Below are 18,490 nucleotides of genomic sequence, written 5' to 3'. Positions count from 1 at the left end.
CCAATAACTGCGGAGATCGTTCGGGGGCGGGGACCTACTGCCGCGCTCCGGGCTGCGGTTGGCCAGAAGGCAGCGAGGGCGGGCTCGGCGCGCGAGGCTCCGCCCACTCCGGGGCCACTGCTGGGCGGGAAGGCGGCGCCCCGGCGGAGGTGGCGGCGGCTCCTCAGGTAAACGGCGGGCGGGGATGAGCCTTCGGCGGCGCTGGGGAAGCGCCTCCCGGGGAAGTCTGGGCTGGAGAACCTGAGGCCGCTCCCTTGGCGGGGCCGCGGAGGAAGCCGAGTCAGGAGGCGCCTCCCCAAGGTCACAGGGCGAGCGCTGGGAGGGTCCTGGGTGTCGCGGGGACCTTGGTTCAGGTGTGCGCCGCGCCACAGCCCGGAAGAGAGGCCGGAGCTGTGCGGCTGTTCTCTCCTCCGCGCCGCTAAGTGGTCTCGGCCGCTCGACCGCCCCTCCTCGGGGAGCGCGGTGGTTCCAGGTGCCCGCCCCTCCCGGGAGCGCGGTGGTCCCCGGTCCCCGCCCCTCCCGGAACCCCGGTGGTCCCCGGCGCCCGGCCCTCCCCGGGAGCGCGGTGGTCCCCGGCCCTTCTCCCCCAAGCGGGGCCACCGGGGGTCCTCTCTCCGGGAAGCCAAGCATACGCCTGGAGCCTGCAAAGCCGGCGTGCCCCGGCCTCCGTATGCCTTCCGTATTCTCTGACGATCGCGAGCAGGAAGGTGATTTGTCCCTAGTCACGAGGATGACTGGTCATAGCGTGCAGGGCATAGAGCTGGCAGGGCCGCGGGGAGCCAGCCCTCACTCAGCCAAGGTGAGACCTAGGGGCTGCCGGGCAGGAGCTGAGCGGCCGATTTGGGGTCGGGTTTTCGGGCAGCGTCAGTGCAGCTGCAGTGTTAGGGTCAGAGGAACCACTCCGCGGGCGCTGGTGGCTCGGCCCTACACACTCTGGGGAGGGGCTCCTTTGCCTGCTCAGGTGGGGAAGGGACAGACCCATAAACTCAAGTGCAGTGAGGTAAGCAGAAAGGGGTACGGGGGCGTGGCCGAACTCAGGGGTGTGAGCAGAGTTGGGTCGGGGACAGCCCCGTAGGCAGGAACCACTTTGGAAGGGGATGGTGGTGAACGCACACGATGCGGTAAGACGCAGGCAGGGTAGGGCCGGTGATAAGTCAGGTGAGGGTGATGAGTTTAGAGCTGTTGGGTCTCAGTGCGATGACCATGGATGGAGATGTCCTGGGGAGGCGAGGGCTGGAGATGCGTGTGGGAATCGTTGTTTGCGGCATGTTTCATCGGCGGTACGTGTTTGTGACGTGGCTGCATGGACAGTCTGGGCACCCTGGGGTGCTGCTGTCAGCAGGATCTTCACTGCTTAGTCTCAGGCTCCCAAGGTCCTTGTGAACAGGTGTCTCTGGTCTCTTTGATGTCAGAGTGGAATGACCTGAGGTTGAGCTGTCTTTGTTAACTTGAAACTGACATGCAGGCCTCTGTGGCTTGTGGAGACCTGCACTTCATCATTTCCCACTGGCTGGTGTTGATTGCTGACTGCTGCAGGACACCAGGGGATCAGAGGTGGAGGATGTGGGGCGTGTGTTTGCCTGAGTTTGTGGCTGTCGCCTGTGTCAGGAAACAGGTGCCTGTGCTTAGTTTTCTTTCCCAGGGTCCACAGAGGCCCAGGAGAGAAGCCTGGTTGCTACCCTCTGTCTCATAGCCCCCTTTCACAGAGCTGGTTATTTGGGGTAGAGACATCCTCTGTCTGTGCCAGTCCACACAGCTTGGTCTCTTTGGGGTAGGAGCACCATGAAAGGCTCCCGTGGCTCTTGCGAGCTCCTAGTCAGTGCTCAGAGAACACGGACTGCTGCCCATCGTGAGAAATGTGCTTTCTTCACTGAGCTGGAGGAGCCACCTGGTTTTGGGGGTTTGCACGCGCACCAGTGACACAGCTTGGTGTGGCCTGTATTGAGGAACCATGTTCTCGGTGGACTGTGAGCAGTGGGCTGTGGGATTGCATTTCCCTGGGTCATCAGCCCAGGCCTTGTTGGTGACTTTGGAGGTTGATTCTGCGGCTGCTGTGCTAGGAGAGAAGGTTCCTTGGACCTGACGCATGGGTGGGGCATTCTGTGACCTCCTATTCTCCCTGCACACACCCAGCCCCGCAGGCTGGCTCACCAGTGCTTCTGGGCTATGGTTCCTGTGGCCTGCACAGCCTCGCACACCCCCACCTAACCCTTTCAGACCCAATGCAGTGCCTCTGTTGTGTGCACGGGTGTGGCAGCCATGCTGTTTGTGGCCGGAGGGCTTTCAAGACAGGAACTCTGGGCCTGTGATGGTGACTGGCGGGTGTTTATTGAATGTGGTTGAATAAATGAAAAGGAAGCAGCTCTTTCATTCACACAGAAATGTGTGCTATGTAGGGAGAGAAAACCCTATCAAACCTGCCTGCCACCTTCTCCCGTTCGTTTGCTTTTTAGTAATTTAACCAGAGCCCTGATTAGCATTTGTGTTTTTTTTCTGACATCCCCGTTACATACATGTCTGTGTACTAGTGTTAGGGCATCTGTAGATAGATGTGGAAAAGTGGAAATTTAGCCACTGAGTCTTGTTGCAGCTGTTCTTCAGGCTCTGCTACTGGCACCAGCACCTGAGTGGCCCCTGTCCTCAGCACGTCAGATGCTCTTGGTGTTCAACTGTGTGCTGGCCTCACTGCAAGTCTTTGACTTGTGACACTTTTTGCCATGTAGCCTACAAATAGAGGTACTGGTCATCACTGATCATCACCATTTATAGGTGGTGGGACAGGGCACAGGGATTTTCCATGCCTGCTCGTGGCTTACTGGCTCTGCTACTGAGCCCTTATCCAGCTGCTGATATGGGAGTGCTAGGAAGAGAACAGCGTGGTCCCTTATGGAATGGGGGAAGGGAAGTGCTGGGTAGAGTAGGGCATGGTCTCTGGCTAGGGCTCCACCCCCACGGACCTAGGTGAGGACAGGCACTCCTGCCTTCCTGCCCAGATGTTGCATTTCCCAAGACCACCCTGGCCTGCCATACCCTCCTCCTGTGCCTATAAAAACAGACCCAGGCCGAGGGTGATGGCTCATGCTTGTAATCCCGGCACTTTGGGAGGACCAGGCAGGTGGATCAGGAGTTTGAGACCAGCCTAGCCAACATGGTGAAACTCCGTCTCCACTAAAAATACAAAAATTAGTCGAGCATGGTGGTGGGCACCTGTAATCCCAGCTACTCAGGAGGCTGAGGCAAGAGAATCTCTTGAACCTGGGAGGCGGAGGTTGCAGTGAGCCGAGATCGCGCCGTTGCACTCCAGCCTGGGTGACAGAGCAAGATTCTGTCTCAAAAAAACAAAACAAAACAAACAAACAAACAAACTCCAAGACGCTAGCAAGGCAGGGACACAGGCAGCTGGACATGGAGAGGAGCAAATTGACGGAAGAAGACACAGCAGCTGGACCTCGAGGGGAGCACACCCGTGGAAGAGCACACCAACAGACGCCAGCACGCTGGCAGGCCATCGACTGGCTGGACAAGGCGGAGTTTGGCCAGGACGGTCGGTCAGAGGAGAGCCGGGGCCGCCAAGCGGCCCAACTCCAGGGGAAGACCATCTGCCTTCCGGCTCCCCCATTGGCTTAGAGCTTTTTCCACTCAATAACACTTTACACTCATTCTCCAAGCCCAGGTGTGATCCGATTCTTCCATTACACCAAGGGGCAAGAACCTGGGATACAGAAAGCCCTCTGTCCTTGTGAGAAGTAAAGGGTGTAATTGAACTGGCTAACACAAGCTGCCTATAGACAGCAAAGTAAAAGAGCACCCTGGAACACACGCCCACTGGGACTTCAGCTGTAGACATTCACCCCTAGATACAGCCTGTCCGTCTCTGTGCTCCCCTAGAGGTTTGGGCAGTGGGGCACTGAAGAAGCAGTTCACACCCACATCACACGCCCTGCGATGGGGACAAGGGAACATTTCCGCAGCACCGAGCCGCACTGCTGTCGGTCAGCTCTGGAAGGGCAGCTGAGTGCCTCTGTTCATCCTAGGGGCAGTCAGCACAGTCCCCATATGTCTGCCGGCCATCTCTCTGTCTTCTGAGAATTGCACGTCCTTTGCTCTTTCCTGTTTATCTCAGGGATGTGCACAAGCTCCTTTGCATACCGTAGTCCTTCCCTCTCCACAGGGCTACTCTCATACCTATATACCTATGATAAAGTGTAACTATAAATGAAACACAGCGAGAGACTGACAATAAATAACAAAATAGAACAATTTATGACAATACTCAGGGCAGCGTGCAATTTAAAACATGAGTTCATTTCTGGAATTTTTCTATTTAATATTTTGGACTGTGTTTGATTGTGGGTAGCTGAAACCAAGGAAAGTAAAACAGGATAAGAGATAAGAGGGGACTACTATGTTAATATAAGGCAGGTTATCTTCTCATACATTATGATTGGTTTATCATAACTGCCTTGTATTTGATTTAAAAAAATTTTTTTTTTTTTTTTTTTTTTTTTTTTTTTGAGACGGAGTCTCACTCTGTTGCCAGGCTGGAGTGCGGTGGCACGATTTTGGCTCACTGCAACCTGCGTCTCCTGGGTTCAAGCCATTCTCCTGCCTCAGCCTCCCGAGTAGCTTGGGACTACAGGCGTGTGAAAAATTATTTTTTTAATTGACAAAATTGTATATATTTGTGGTGTCTGACCTGTTTTGAAATATGTATACCTTGTGGAATGGCTAAATCAAGCTAATTAACACATACCTGACCTCATATACTTTCTTTTTTTTTTGAGACGGAGTCTCACGCTGTGGCCCAGGCTGGAGTGCAGTGGCGGGATCTCAGCTCACTGCAAGCTCCGCCTCCCGGGTTCCCGCCATTCTCCTGCCTCAGCCTCCCGCGTAGCTGGGACTACAGGCGCCCGCCACCTCACCCGGCTAGTTTTTTGTATTTTTTAGTAGAGACGGGGTTTCACCGTATTAGCCAGGATGGTCTCGATCTCCTGACTTCGTGATCCACCCGTTTCGGCCTCCCAAAGTGCTGGGATTACAGGCTTGAGCCACCGCGCCCGGCCCCCCATATACTTTCTTTTTTTTTGAGATGGAGTCTTGCTTTGTTGCCCAGGCTGGAGTGCAGTGGCGCAACCTTGGCTCACTGCAAGCTCTGCCTCCCGGGTTCATGCCATTCTCCTGCCTCAGCCTCCTGAGTAGCTGGGACTACAGGTGCCCACCACCACGCCTGGCCAATTTTTTGTATTTTTTAGTAGACACGGGGTTTTACCATGTTAGCCAGGATAGTCTCGATCTCCTGACCTTGTGATCTGCCTGCCTTGGCCTCCCAAAGTTCTAGGATTACAGGCGTGAGCCACCGCTCCCGGCCATGACCTCAAGTACTTTCTACTTGTGCTGAGAGCACTTAAAATCTACTGTCAGCAATTTTCAAGTATATATCACGTCGTTGTTAACTCTAGTCATCTATGTTGTGCAATAGATCCCTTGAATTTATTCTTCCTGTCTAACTGAAGCATTGACCCTGTGACCAACATCTCCCCAGTCCTCCGCCTCTGCCAGCCCCTGGTAACCACAGTTCTCCTCTGCTTCTAGGAGTTCAGCTTTTCATAGAAGTTGGGATTCCACGTGTGAGAGATCGTGTGGCTGTCATTCTGTTCCTGGCTTATTTTACTTTACATAACATTCTTCAGTTCATCCCATTTCTTGCAAATGACAGGAATTCCTTCTTCTTCTTCTTTTTTTTTTTTTTTTGAGACAGAGTTTCGCTCTTGTTGCCCAGGCTGGAGTGTAATGGCTTGATCTCGGCTCACTGCAACCTCTGCCTCCTGGGTTCAAGCAATTCACTCGCCTCGGCCTCCCCACTAGCTGGGATTACATGTGCTCACCACCACACCTGGCTAATTTTTGTGTTTTTAGTAGAGATGGGGTTTCACCATATTGGCCAATCTGGTCTCGAACTGCTGACCCAGGTGATCCACCTGCTTCGGCCTCCCAAAGTGCGGGGTTACAGGTGTGAGCCACTGTGCCCGGCCTCCTTTTTTAAGACTGAATAATACTCCATTGTGATCTATACCACATTGTCTTTGTTTTATTTTTATTTTGTTCTTTCTTTAAATAATACCACATTTTCTTTATTCATTCATCCATTGGCGCACACTTCGGCTGATTCCATATCTTGCCTTTGTGAATGGTGCTACAGTAACCATGGCAGTGCAGACGTCTTTTTTGAATCCTAATTTCATTTCCTCTGGATACGTACTCAGGATCATTGGATGATATGGCAGTTCTGTTTTTATTTATTTATTTTGAGACAGATTCTTGCTCTGTCGCCCAGGCTGGAGTGCAGTGGTGCGATCTCAGCTCACTACAACCTCTGCCTCCCAGGTTCAAGCGATTCTCCTGCCTCAGCCTCCCGAGTAGCTGGGACTACAGGCACCTACCACCATACTCGTCTAATTTTTTGTATTTTTAATAGAGATGGGGTTTCACCGTGTTAGCCAGGATGGCCTCGATCTCCTGACCTGGTGATCCGCCCGCCTTGGCCTTCCAAAGTGCTGGGATTACAGGTGTGAGCCAAAGTGCCTGCCCTTTTTTTTTTTTTTTTGGATGGGGCCTGGCTCTGTTGCCCAGGCTAGAGTGCAGTGGCACAATCTGGGCTCACTGTAATCTCTGCCTCCTGGGTTCAAGCCATTCTCCTGCCTCAGCCTTCCGAGTAGCTGGGATTACAGGCACGTGCCACCACGCCTGGCTAATTTTTTTTTTTTTTTTTTTTTTTTCTTTTTTTGAGACGGGGTCTTGCTCTGTCACCCAGGCTGGAGTGCAGTGGCCGCATCTCAGCTCACTGCAAGCTCCGCCTCCCGGGTTCACGCCATTCTCCTGCCTCAGCCTCCCGAGTAGCTGGGACTACAGGCGCCCGCCACCTCGCCCGGCTAGTTTTTTGTATTTTTTAGTAGAGATGGGGTTTCACTGGGTTCGCCAGGATGGTCTCGATCTCCTGACCTTGTGATCCGCCCGTCTCGGCCTCCCAAAGTGCTGGGATTACAGGCTTGAGCCACCGCGCCCGGCCGCCTGGCTAATTTTTAAAAATTTTTTTAGTAGAGATGAGGTTTTACCATGTTGGTCAGGCTGGTCTCAAACTCCTGACCTCAAGTGATCCACAGCTGTAGACCTCAGTCTATGGTACAAACCAGGCAATTCAACTTGTTCTTGTAAAGTCATGGCTTTCTTCTGCTTCTGGGGAACACTTCCAGCACCACTGCTGGCACTTTGTATGGGTCCCGTGGTGTCATTCAAAGCACTGACTAAACATGTTGAAAAATGTGGGAGAACCACGGGCTTTACTGCAAATCGCTCACGCGGGGGTGATGGCGTCCCACGGTGTGTTAAGCAGATACACTCAGTGCCTGAGCTCACTGCAGTAGCAATGAGAGGTGGCTATGGAAATACCACAGTACTACAGTATGTGCTACACTTAATTCTGTGTAGTTATGATTCAATACTGCATGTTGGCCGGGCGCGGTGGCTCAAGCCTGTAATCCCAGCACTTTGGGAGGCCGAGACGGGCGGATCACGAGGTCAGGAGATCGAGACCATCCTGGCGAACCCAGTGAAACCCCATCTCTACTAAAAAATACAAAAAACTAGCCGGGCGAGGTGGCGGGCGCCTGTAGTCCCAGCTACTCGGGAGGCTGAGGCAGGAGAATGGCGTAAACCCGGGAGGCGGAGCTTGCAGTGAGCCGAGATCCGGCCACTGCGCTCCAGCCTGGGTGACAGAGCAAGACTCTGTCTCAAAAAAAAAAAAAAAAAAAAAAAAAACTGCATCTTTTTTTTTTTTTTTTTTTTGAGACGGAGTTTCCCTCTTGTCACCCAGGCTGGCGTACAATGGCGTGATCTCAGCTTACTGCAACCTCCACCTCCTGGGTTCCAGCGATTCTCCTGCCTCAGCCTCCCGAGTAGCCGGGATTACAGGCATGCACCACCATGCCCAGCTAATTTTTTTTTTTTTCTTAGACAGAGTCTTGTTCTGTGGCCCAGGCTGGAGTGCAGTGGTGCGATCTCGGCTCACTGCAATCTCTGCCTCCTAGGTTCAAGCAATTCTCTCCCTCAGCCTCCCGAGTAGCTTGGATTACAGGCACCCACCACCATGCCTGGCTAATTTTTGTATTTTTAGTAGAGACAGGGTTTCACCATGTTGGCTAGGCTGGTCTTGAACTCCTGACATCGTGAGCCACCCACCTCGACCTCCCAAAGTTCTGGGATTACAGTCATGAGCCACCGCGCCCAGCCTAATTTTGTATTTTTAGTAGAGACGGGGTTTCTCCATGTTGGTCAGGCTGGTCTCAAACTCGCGACCTCAGTTAATCCGCCTGCTTTGGCCTCCCAAAGTGCTGGGATTACAGGCATGAGCCACTGCGCTGGGCCTGTCAACACTGTGTCTTTATGTTTGTTTAGATTTCTCTTGACTGCAGACGGCAGCACGTAGGGTCTGTAAGTGTACATGTATATTTTGATAAATTTTTTTTTTTTTTTTTTGAGACGGAGTCTCGCTCTGTCGCCCAGGCGGGAGTGCAGTGGCCGGATCTCAGCTCACTGCAAGCTCCGCCTCCCGGGTTTACGCCGTTCTCCTGCCTCAGCCTCCCGAGTAGCTGGGACTACAGGCGCCCACCACCTCGCCCGGCTAGTTTTTTGTATTTTTTAGTAGAGACGGGGTTTCACCGTGCTAGCCAGGATGGTCTCGATCTCCTGACCTCGTGATCTGCCCGTCTCGGCATCCCAAAGTGCTGGGATTACAGGCTTGAGCCACTGCGCCCGGCCTATTTTGATAAATTTTAACTTCTTATAACGTATTTGTGTATATTTCATGGTAGTAAATGATAAAATAGACTAGTGTCTACATATATTTTATGCATTCATGACATATTTCACATTTTCTTAAATTTTTTTGATATCTCTAGACTATGTTTGTCTGTAAGTTTTTTCAACATGTCACAAATCTCCAAAAAGTTTTCCAATATATTTATTGACGCAAAACTGTGTATAAGTGAACCCATGCAGTTGAAACTTGTGTTGTTCAAGGGCCAGTTGTATGATGTTAACTACAGATTTTTCTTAGGTGTTTTTCTTTTTTTTTTTTTTGAGACGGAGTCTTGCTCTGTCACCCAGGCCAGAATGCATGATCTCAGCTCACTGCAACCCCTGCTTCCTGGGTTCAAGTGATTCTCCTGCCTCAGCCTCCTGAGTAGCTGGGACTACAGGCGTCCACCACCACTCAGGCTAATTTTTGTATTTTTAGTAGAGATGGGGTTTCACCATGTGGGCCACACTGGTCTCGAACTCCTGACCTCAAGTAATCCACCTGCCTCGGCCTCCTGGAGTGCTGGGATTGCAGGCGTGAGCCACTGCACCCGGCCAGTTTATCTTAAGTAACAAGTTGAGCAGGTTTCCTTCTCTTCCTAGTTGAGGAAGTTCCCTTCTCTTCTTGAGAATTTTTATCATAAATGAACGTTGGATTGTGACAAATGCTTTTTCTGCATTTATTGAGATGATCATATGGTTGTTCTTTCTTAGTTTATCAGTGATGTGAATTATATCAGCTGAATTTAAAAATATTAAAACCGGACGGGCACGGTGGCTCACGCCTGTAATCACAGCACTTTGGGAGGCCAAGGCCAGCAGATTGCCTGAACTCAGGGGTTTGAGACCAGCCTGGCCAACATGGTGAAACACCATCTCTCCTAAAAAAATAGAAAAATTAGCTGGGCGTGATGGTGCGTGCCTGTAGTCCCATCTACTCAGGAGGCTGAGGCAGAAGAATCGCTTGAACCTGGGAGGCAGAGGCAGAGGTTGCAGTGAGCCGAGATTGCGCCATTGCACTCCAGCCTGGGCGACAGGGCAAGACTCTGTCTCAAAAAAAAAAAAAAAAGAATTTGCACATCTGTGTCTATAAGGAATATTGGTTTGTAGTTTTCTTTCTTTTTCTTGAGACAGAGTCTTGTTCTGTCTCTAGACTTGAGTGCAATGATGCTATCTCGGCTCACTGCAAACTCTGCCTCCTGGGTTCAAGCAATTCTCTTGCCTCAGCCTCCTGAGTAGCTGGGATTACAGCGCACACCACCACACCTGGCTCATTTTTGTATTTTTTTTTTTTTTTAGATGGAGCCTTGCTGTATTGCCCAGGCTGGAGTGCAGTGGTGTAATCTCAGCTCACTGCAACCTCTGCCTCCTGGGTTCAAGGGATTCTCCTGCCTCAGCCTCCTGAGTAGCCAGGATTACAGGCGTGCGCCACCACATCCAGCTAATTTTTTTGTATTTTTAGTAGAGATGGGGTTTCACCATGTTGGTCAGGCTGGTCTCAAACTCCTGACCTCATGATCTGCCCGCCTCGGCCTCCCAAAGTGCTGGTGTGAGCCACCACGCCCAGTCTAATTTTTGTATTTTTAGTAGAGATGGAGTTTCGCCATGTTGGCCAGGCTGATCTCGAACTCCTGACCTCGTGATATGCCCACCTTGGCCTTCCAAGGTACTGGGATTACAGGTGTGAGTCACCACGCCCAGCCAGTTTTCTCTTTTTTTTTTTTTTTTTTTAAGATGGAGTCTCAGTCTGTTGACCGTGCTGGCGTGTAGTGGTGTGATCTCCGCCCACTACAACTTCCACCTCCCAGGTTCAAGTGATTCTTGTGCCTCAGCCTCCCAAATAGCTGGGATTACAGGCACGTGCCACCATGCCCAGCTAACTTTTGTATTTTTAGTAGAGACGGGGCTTCATCATGCTGGCCAGGCTGCTCTCGAACACCTGACCTCAAGTTATCCACCCGCCTCAGCCTCACAAAGTGCTGGGATTATAGGCATGAGCCTGTATAGCTTTCTTACAAGGTCTTTGGGTTTGCTATGAGAGTAATGCTCAGAAAATCAGTTGGGAAGTAGTCTCTTGTGTTTAGTTTTTTCAGGAAGAATTTGTGTATAGTTGGTATTATTTCTTCCTCACATGTTTGGTAGGATTCTTCAGGGAAACCGTCTAGGTTCTATGGGAAGGTTTTTTACTGTAAGTTCAATTTCTTTTTAGCTATGGGACTATTTAGGTTATCTCTTTGTGAGTGAGCTTTGATAGCTTGTAGCTTGTGTCTTTTAAGGGATTTGCCTATTTCTTTTCTTTTCTCTTTTTTTTTTTTTTTTTTTTTGAGAAGGGGTCTTTCTGTCGCCCAGGCTGGAGTGCAGTGGTGCAGTCTTGGCTCACTGCTACCTCTGTTTCCCAGGCTCAAGTGATCCTTCCACCTCAGCCTCCTGAGTAGCTGGGACTGCAGGCATGTGCCACCACACCCAGCTAATTTTTGTACTTTTGGTAGAGGTGGGGTTTTGCCACGTTGCCCAGGTAGTCTTGAACTCCTGAGCTCAAGTGATCCACCTGCCTTGGCCTACCAAAGTGCTGGGATTACAGGTATAAGCCACCGCGCCTGGCCATCTATTTCTTTTTTTTAAAATTAATTAATTTATTATTATTATTTTTTTTTGAGACGGACTCTCGCTCTGTGGCCCAGGTTGGAATGCAGTGGTGCTATCTTGGCTCACTGCAACCTCCGCCCCCTGGGTTCAAGCAATTCTCCTGTCTCAGCCTCCCAAATAGCTGGGACAACAGGCGCACACCCCCACACCCAGCTGATTTTTGTATTTTCAGTAGAGATGGGGTTTCACCATACTGGTCAGGCTGGTCTTGAACTCCTGACCTCAGGTGATCCACGTGCCGTGCTTCGGCCTCCCAAAGTGCTGGGATTACAGGTATGAGCCACCACGCCTGGCCAACTTTTCTATTTTTAGTAGAGGTGGGGTTTCACTGTGTTGGCCAGGCTGGTCTCAAACTGACCTCAAGTGATCCACCCACCTTGGCCTCCCAAAGTGCTGGGATTACAGGCGTGAGCCAGCCACCTTGCCCGGCCTCTAGTTTCTTCAGGTAGAAGTTGAACTCATTCTTTTTCTCCTGCACATTCTCTGTATACTTTAGTCATTCTTCTTTTCTAAAAAGATATTTAGTGCTGTAAGTTTCCACAGATTTTGATATGTCGTGTCATTTTCATTCACTTCAGCATGCTTTGTAATTTCACTTTTGATTCCTTTTTAGACCCATGCATTATTTCAAAGCATATTAAATAGTTTTGAAACTCTTGGGGATTTCTCAGATATCTTTCTCTTATTGATATATTTAGTTCCACTGTGGTCAGAGAACATACTTTGTATGCCTTGAATTCTTTTACACTTTTTTTTTTTTTAATTTTTTGCGAGAGGGTCTCCCTCCTGTCGCTGAGGCTGGAGCGCAGTGGTGTGATCTCTGCTCACTGCAGCATTGACCTCCTGGGCTCAAGTGATCCTCCCGTCTCCGGAGTGGCTGGGATTACAGACATGCGCCACCACACCCAGCTAATTTTTGTATTTTTTGTAAAGACAGGGCTTCGCTGTGTTACCCAGGCTGGTTTTGAACTCCTGAACTCAAGCAATCAACCTGCCTCTCAGCCTCCCAAAGTGCCAAGATTACAGGTGTGAGCCACTCTGCCTGGCCGAATTTTCTGTTCACTTGTTCTAACAGAGACAGAGGGCTGGGCATGGTGGTTTACACCTGTAATCCCAGCACTTTGGGAGGCCAAGGTGGGTGGATCACCTGAGGTCAGGAGTTCGAGACCAGCCTGGCCAACGTGGTGAAACCCCGTCTCTACTAAAAATACAAAAATTAGCCAGGCCTGGTGGCACGTGCCTATAGTCCCAGCTCCTGGGCAGGCTGAGGCAGGAGAATCACTTAAATCCGGGAGGCGGAGGTTGTAGTGAGCCAAGATCCTGCCATTGTACTCCAGCCTGGGTGACAAAAGAGAAACTCCATGTCAAAAAGAAAAGGAAAAAGAGATGTTGAAATTTTACTGGAATTTGGATTTGTCTATTTTTCCTTGCATTTTTATTAGTTTTGGCTTTGTGTATTTTGAAGCTGTGTTACCAGGTAAAAGTGTTTAGGATAGTTAATATTTCTGAAATCTAGTTTGTCTAATGTGACTCCAGCTTTCTTGTAACTAATGCCAGCCATGTTTTTCTTTGCCCATCCTTTTGCTTTTAACCTCCTAGTGTTAACATATTTAATCTTTCCTGTAGTTTCTCAAATATATGATACAGTTTTAATAACTAATGTCTGTGTCTCTGAACTCTTTGGTTTGTGTTATTTTTGGGTCAGTTTGTATTGGTTGGTTCATCCTCACAATGGGTTGAATTTTCTTGCTTTGCACACCTGGTAATTTTTTTTTTTGAGACAGAGTCTCACTCTGTCGCCCAGGCTGGAGTGCAGTGGCTGGATCTCAGCTCACTGCAAGCTCCGCCTCCTGGGTTCACGCCATTCTCCTGCCTCAGCCTCCCGAGTAGCTGGGACTACAGGCGCCCGCCACCGCGCCCGGCTAGTTTTTTGTATTTTTAGTAGAGACGGGGTTTCACCGTGTTAGCCAGGATCGTCTGGATCTCCTGGCCTCATGATCCACCCGTCTCGGCCTCCCAAAGTGCTGGGATTACAGGCGTGAGCCACCGCGCCCGGCCCACGCCTGGTAATTTTTGATTGGATGCCAGGCATTGCTTTTGCCTTGGTGGTGCTGGATATTTTTGTGTTCCTGTTAGTATTCATGAGCTTTGTGCTGGGAGCTGGCGAAGTTACTTGGGAACAGTTTGATCTTGTCGGGCCTTTCTTTTAGCTTTGTTAGGTGAGACCGGAATGACGTTTAGTCTAGGACTGATTTGGTTGATGACTGAGGTGGAGTCCTGAGCACTCTGCCTGGTGCTCCATGAGTCATGACACTGTCCACTCCAGCTGCTGGGAGCAGGCCCCATTCCTGGCCCTGTGGAAACCCTGGATGTTGCTTCTCCTAATCCCTTTGTGTGGCTCTTTCTGCAGCCTTGGATAGTTTGTTCTCATACAAGGCATTTGTATTACTTTTCTAATGCTAATGCAATACATTACCACAAATTTAGTGCCTTAAGCAACACAAATTTATTACCATAAAGTTCTTGGAGTGAGAAGTCTACCAAGGGTCTCACCAGCCCGAACCCAGGCGCCGGGAACTGCTTCCCTTCCTGGTGCCCCTGGGAAGGATTGCTTCTGCTGTCTCAGGTTCCTGGCAGAATTTGGTTCTTTGCATCTGTAGGACGGAAGCCCCTGTTTTCTTGTCAGCTGCCAGCTGAGGGCCATTCACAGCTTCTCCAGGCCACCTGCATTCCTCGTCTCAGAGCCTCCCTCCTGCATCCTCCAAGCCAGCAGTTGTGGGGTGAATCCTTCTCACGCTTCAAATTTCTCCTCCCCGCTCTTCCATCTCTTCTCTTTGAGCCACCCAGGAAAGGTTCTTTGCTTTTAAGGACTCGTGTGATTAGGTTGGTCTCACCCAGGTAATCCCTGTCTCAGGGCCTGTACCCTTAATCTCATCTACTGAATCCCTTTGCCGTGTAAGGGTTCATACACACAGGTTCTGGGGATTAGGGTGTGGGAAGCTTAGGGGCTATTATTCTGCTGACCAGAACTTGCCAAGTGCCCAGGGAACCCGCTGCAGGTCTCTAAAGTTCTCTCTGGGCAACGCTTTCTCTGATACTGGACTGCAGACTCCAGCCACTTTGGTATCGGCCGGCACTACCCGCTCTGTCTCTTCAGCTTAGGTGTTTTGCTGGGCCCTAAGCCTGGGTCCTCTCTCCAGGCAGTGAGCTGGGCTCTTGGGGCTACGCCTCATTTCCTACCTCTCAGGCCTCACTGTCCTTCATTTTCTGATGTCCATTGTCCTGAGAAACAGTGGTTTCTTGTGTTTCGTCCAGTTTTTTAGTTGTCCTGTGATTCTCGCCCGGGCTGGGAGCAGATAAGTCCAAGCCGGTGTGCTCATTTGTTTTGTTAGCTCCTGTTTGAGTTGGGCGAACGTGGCTGCTGCACTGGAAGGGGTGCTGCACAGTCGTGGACTGGCGTTGGTCCCACCCGTTTCTTCCTGGACGGTGGAGCTGGGCAGTGCTGACTGCCCGCAGGGCACAGCCACTGGTCCCAGATCCCAGCCGCTCAGCCCAGCTCCTCCGCCTCCCCAGCTCAGCTCAGGCCTGGGAACTCTGGCTTCTGATGCTCCACGTCAGGCGTGCCGTTGTCTCTGGGAAGTGTGTGCTGTGGGCACTTTCATGGGTTTTCTGCCCTGCCTGAGAGTCACTGCCCTCCTCAGCTCTTAACACTTCAGTTTGGGATCTCTATGGAATATGTTTTTTTGTTTTTCTTTTTTCTTTTTTTTAAACAGAGTCTTACTCTGTTGCCCAGGCTGGAGTGCAGTGGTGTGATCTTGGCTCACTGGAACCTCTGCTTCCCAGGTTCAAGCGATTCTCATGCCTCAGCCTCCTGAGTAGCTGGGACTAAAGGTGCCCGCCACCACACCCAGCTAATTTTTGTGTTTTTAGTAGAGACAGAGTTTCATCATATTGACCAGACTGGTCTTGAATTCCTGACCTCAAACAATCCGCCCACCTTGGCCTCCCAAAGTGCTGGATTACAGGCATGAGTGATCGCTCTCGGCCAAGATTTCCGTGATTTCTTACTTCATCTCCAACCCATGTGTGCACAGCACAGGGAGGTGTCCTGGCTGGTCAGGGGTGGCGTCTCTCCTTCATTTTTCTCTCCTTCATTTTTCTCTGGAGTGTGTTAGGAAGGAATGGTGGACAGGAGGTGATCAGGGAATGAAGGGGCCGGTGGGAGCTCAGAGAACAGAGAATGTGAGTTGTTAGGATGCTGGCTGCCATGCTCATGGTGGGCCTGCAGCCCCTCTGATGACCCAGGTCCTCAGAAAGCATGATGCAGGACTTGAGTGTGTGCCTGTGGTGAAGAGGCAGAAGGAACTTGGACACTTGCTGGACTCGATTCTTGGGACCATCGTCGCATGCTGTGGCGCATGGCATGCAGTGTGTGAAAGCGGTGTGGCCGTGCTCAGTTCCTCGGTGTGGAGGAGGATGCTCTAGATGGAGGTGCGTCTTCTCCTGCTGGGGCTGATGGTGGCGAGGCGTCTGTGGGCCAGCTGCGGACAAGCCTGTGCAGGCCTGTGAGGCGCTGGCAGGACTGATGTTGCTCAGGGATGGAGGAGAGTTGGAAACTGTTGAGGATCATGGTGTCTTTTGCCCTCCCTGAATGGCACAAAGAAAATGTGACAGAGATGTTTCCCCCAGAACAAATTCATTAAAATTGTGTGTTTTACACGGAAATGGTAATTGCCTGTAAACTCAGATATCGTTGAGTCTTATGAATTAAATCTTGTGATTTTGCTTATTCCAGATTGGAGAAGAAGTTGTCCATGTTCACACTGGGTGAAGGAAGCTGAAACCACAGACATGACTGAGTCCTCCATAAAGAGTGAGTGCATGGGGATTGGGGGTGGCCATGTGTGAGGCCTCTCTTGCCTCTGGGTCAGGGCAGGCCAAGGCTCTTACCAGCTCCAGTGGTGCCTGGAGTTTCCACCCGACGCTCGGGAGCCAGAGTGGGTTCTGGGCAGGTTAGGTGATGTGGCAGGTGTAGACCTCCCGCACACGAGCCTTGAGTTTGGGACTCAGAAAAGCATATGGCATTCAGGATGTGATTTGAAGGTTTTGTTTGACTTTTTTTTTTTTTTTTTTTTTTTAAGACAGGGTCAGCTGGGCATGGTGGCTCACACCTATAATCCCAGCAATTTGGGAGGCCGAGGCGGGCGGATCATCTGAGGTCAGGGGTTCGAGACCAGCCTGACCAACATGGTGAAACCCCATCTCTACTAAAAAAATAAAAAATTAGCCAGGTGTAGTGGCATGTGCCTGTAGTCCTAGCTACTCGGGAGTCTGAGATACGACAATCGCTTGAACCCAGGAGGTGGAGGTTGCAGTGAGCTGAGATTATCGCCCCAGTCTGGGCGATGGAGCGAGACTCCATCTCAAAAAAAAAGACAGGGTCTCCCACTATCACCCAGGGTGGAGTGCAGTGGTGCAATCATGGCTCACTGCAGCCTCAAACTCCTGAGCTCAGATGATCCTCCTACCTCAGCCTCCTGAGTAGCTGGGACTACAGGCGCACGCCACCACGCCCAGAAGTATTTTTCATGGAGATGAGATTTTGTCATGTTGCCCAGGCTGGTCTTGAACTTCTGGACTCAAGTGATCCACCCGCCTCAGCCTCCCAAAGTGCTGGGATTACAGGCGTGAGCCACTGCACCTGGCCTGGAGTGACTGCTGAATGAACATGCTTTCTCCAGATGTTCATCAGAAAAAAAAAAAATTAGTCTTCAAAGGCTGTTCAGGCTGCTGTAACAAAATATCTTAGATTGGGTAATTAATGAATAATAGGAATGTATTTCTCACAGTACTGGCAGTTGGGAAGTCCCAGATAAAGGCACTGGCAGATTCGATGTCTGTGAGGGCTGTTCTCTGACTCATAGATGGAGTCTCTTGCTGTGTCATCTCATGACTGGAGGTGCTGAAGGGACTAGGGTGTCCTTCAAGCCTTTGTTTGTTTGTTTGTTTGTTTGTTTTCTGAGACAGGGTCTCACTCTGTTGCCCAGGCTAGAGTGCAGTGACCTCCTGGGCTCAAGCCATCCTCCCACCTCAGCCTCCCAAGTAGCTGAGATTACAGGCCTGTGCCATCATACCCAGCTAATTTTTTTTTTTTTTGAGACGGAGTCTGACTCTGTCGCCAAGGCTGGAGTGCAGTGGATCTCGGCTCACTGCAACCTCCGCCTCCCGGGTTTAAGTGATTCTCCCTGCCTCAGCCTCCCAAGCAGCTGGGATTACAGGTGCCCGCCACCACACCTAATTTTTGTATTTTTAGTAGAGATGGGGGTTTCACCAGGTTTGCCAGGCTAGTCTCGAACTCCTGACCTCGGGTGATCCATCCCCCTTGGCCTCCCAAAGTGCTGAGATTACAGGTGTGAGCCTCCGCGCCCAGCCCACACCCAGCCTATTTTTTAAAGTTAGTTTTTGTAGAGATGAGGTCTCGCTGTGTTGCTCAGGGTGGTCTTGAACACTTGGCTTCAAATCATCCTCCTGCCTCAGCTTCACGAAGCACTGGGACTACAGCGTGAGCCACTATGCAGGGCCTCAATCTTTTCTTTTGTTTTTTTGAGACTGGGTCTTGTTCTGTCGCTTATGCTGGAGTGTGGTGGTGCTCTCAGCTCATTGCAACCTCTGCCTCCTGTCCTCAAGGGATCCTCCCACCTCAGCCTCCTGAGTAACTGGGACTACAGGTGCATGCCACTATGCTGTCCTTTTTGTATTTTTTTCTATTTTTTTGTAGAGACAGGGTTTCAACGTGTTGGCCAGGCTGGTCTCAAACTCCTGGACTCAAATGATCCACCAGCCTCGGCCTCCCAAAGTGCTGAGATTACCGGCGGGAGCCACTGTGCCCGGCCATCAAGCATTTTTTTTTTTTCCCCTCGAGATGGAGTCTCTCTCTGTCACCCACGCTGTAGTGCAGTGGCGTGATCTTGGCTCATGCAGTCTCTGCCTC

General features: G+C 50.8%; 1 protein-coding gene across 17 annotated transcripts in view; it reads left to right on the top strand.

Moving 5' to 3' along the window:
- LOC105488490 (maestro heat like repeat family member 1) overlaps positions 1-18,490 on the top strand; it is a 120,275-nt gene that overhangs the window by 3,432 nt on the left and 98,353 nt on the right. For 6 of the 17 annotated variants that reach the window (XR_011606615.1, XR_011606616.1, XM_011752627.3 and 3 more), the window contains exons 1-2: positions 64-167; positions 16,295-16,372. Coding sequence is in view for 15 of the 17 variants with exons in the window: in XM_011752627.3 (XP_011750929.2) it covers positions 16,351-16,372 (22 nt within the window). In the remaining 2 variants the exon portion in view is untranslated. Of the gene's footprint in view, positions 1-61; positions 168-277; positions 301-548; positions 800-860; positions 1,001-14,159; positions 14,280-16,294; positions 16,373-18,490 lie in introns of those variants that run through there. The other 11 variants (XM_071067602.1, XM_071067604.1, XM_011752630.3 and 8 more) reach the window with 9 other exon arrangements.

Source organism: Macaca nemestrina, chromosome 8, assembly GCF_043159975.1.
Source record: "Macaca nemestrina isolate mMacNem1 chromosome 8, mMacNem.hap1, whole genome shotgun sequence".
Lineage (NCBI taxonomy): Eukaryota > Metazoa > Chordata > Mammalia > Primates > Cercopithecidae > Macaca > Macaca nemestrina.
The sequence above is the reverse complement of the archived record's forward strand: the minus strand, read 5'-3'. Positions and strand labels throughout refer to the sequence as shown.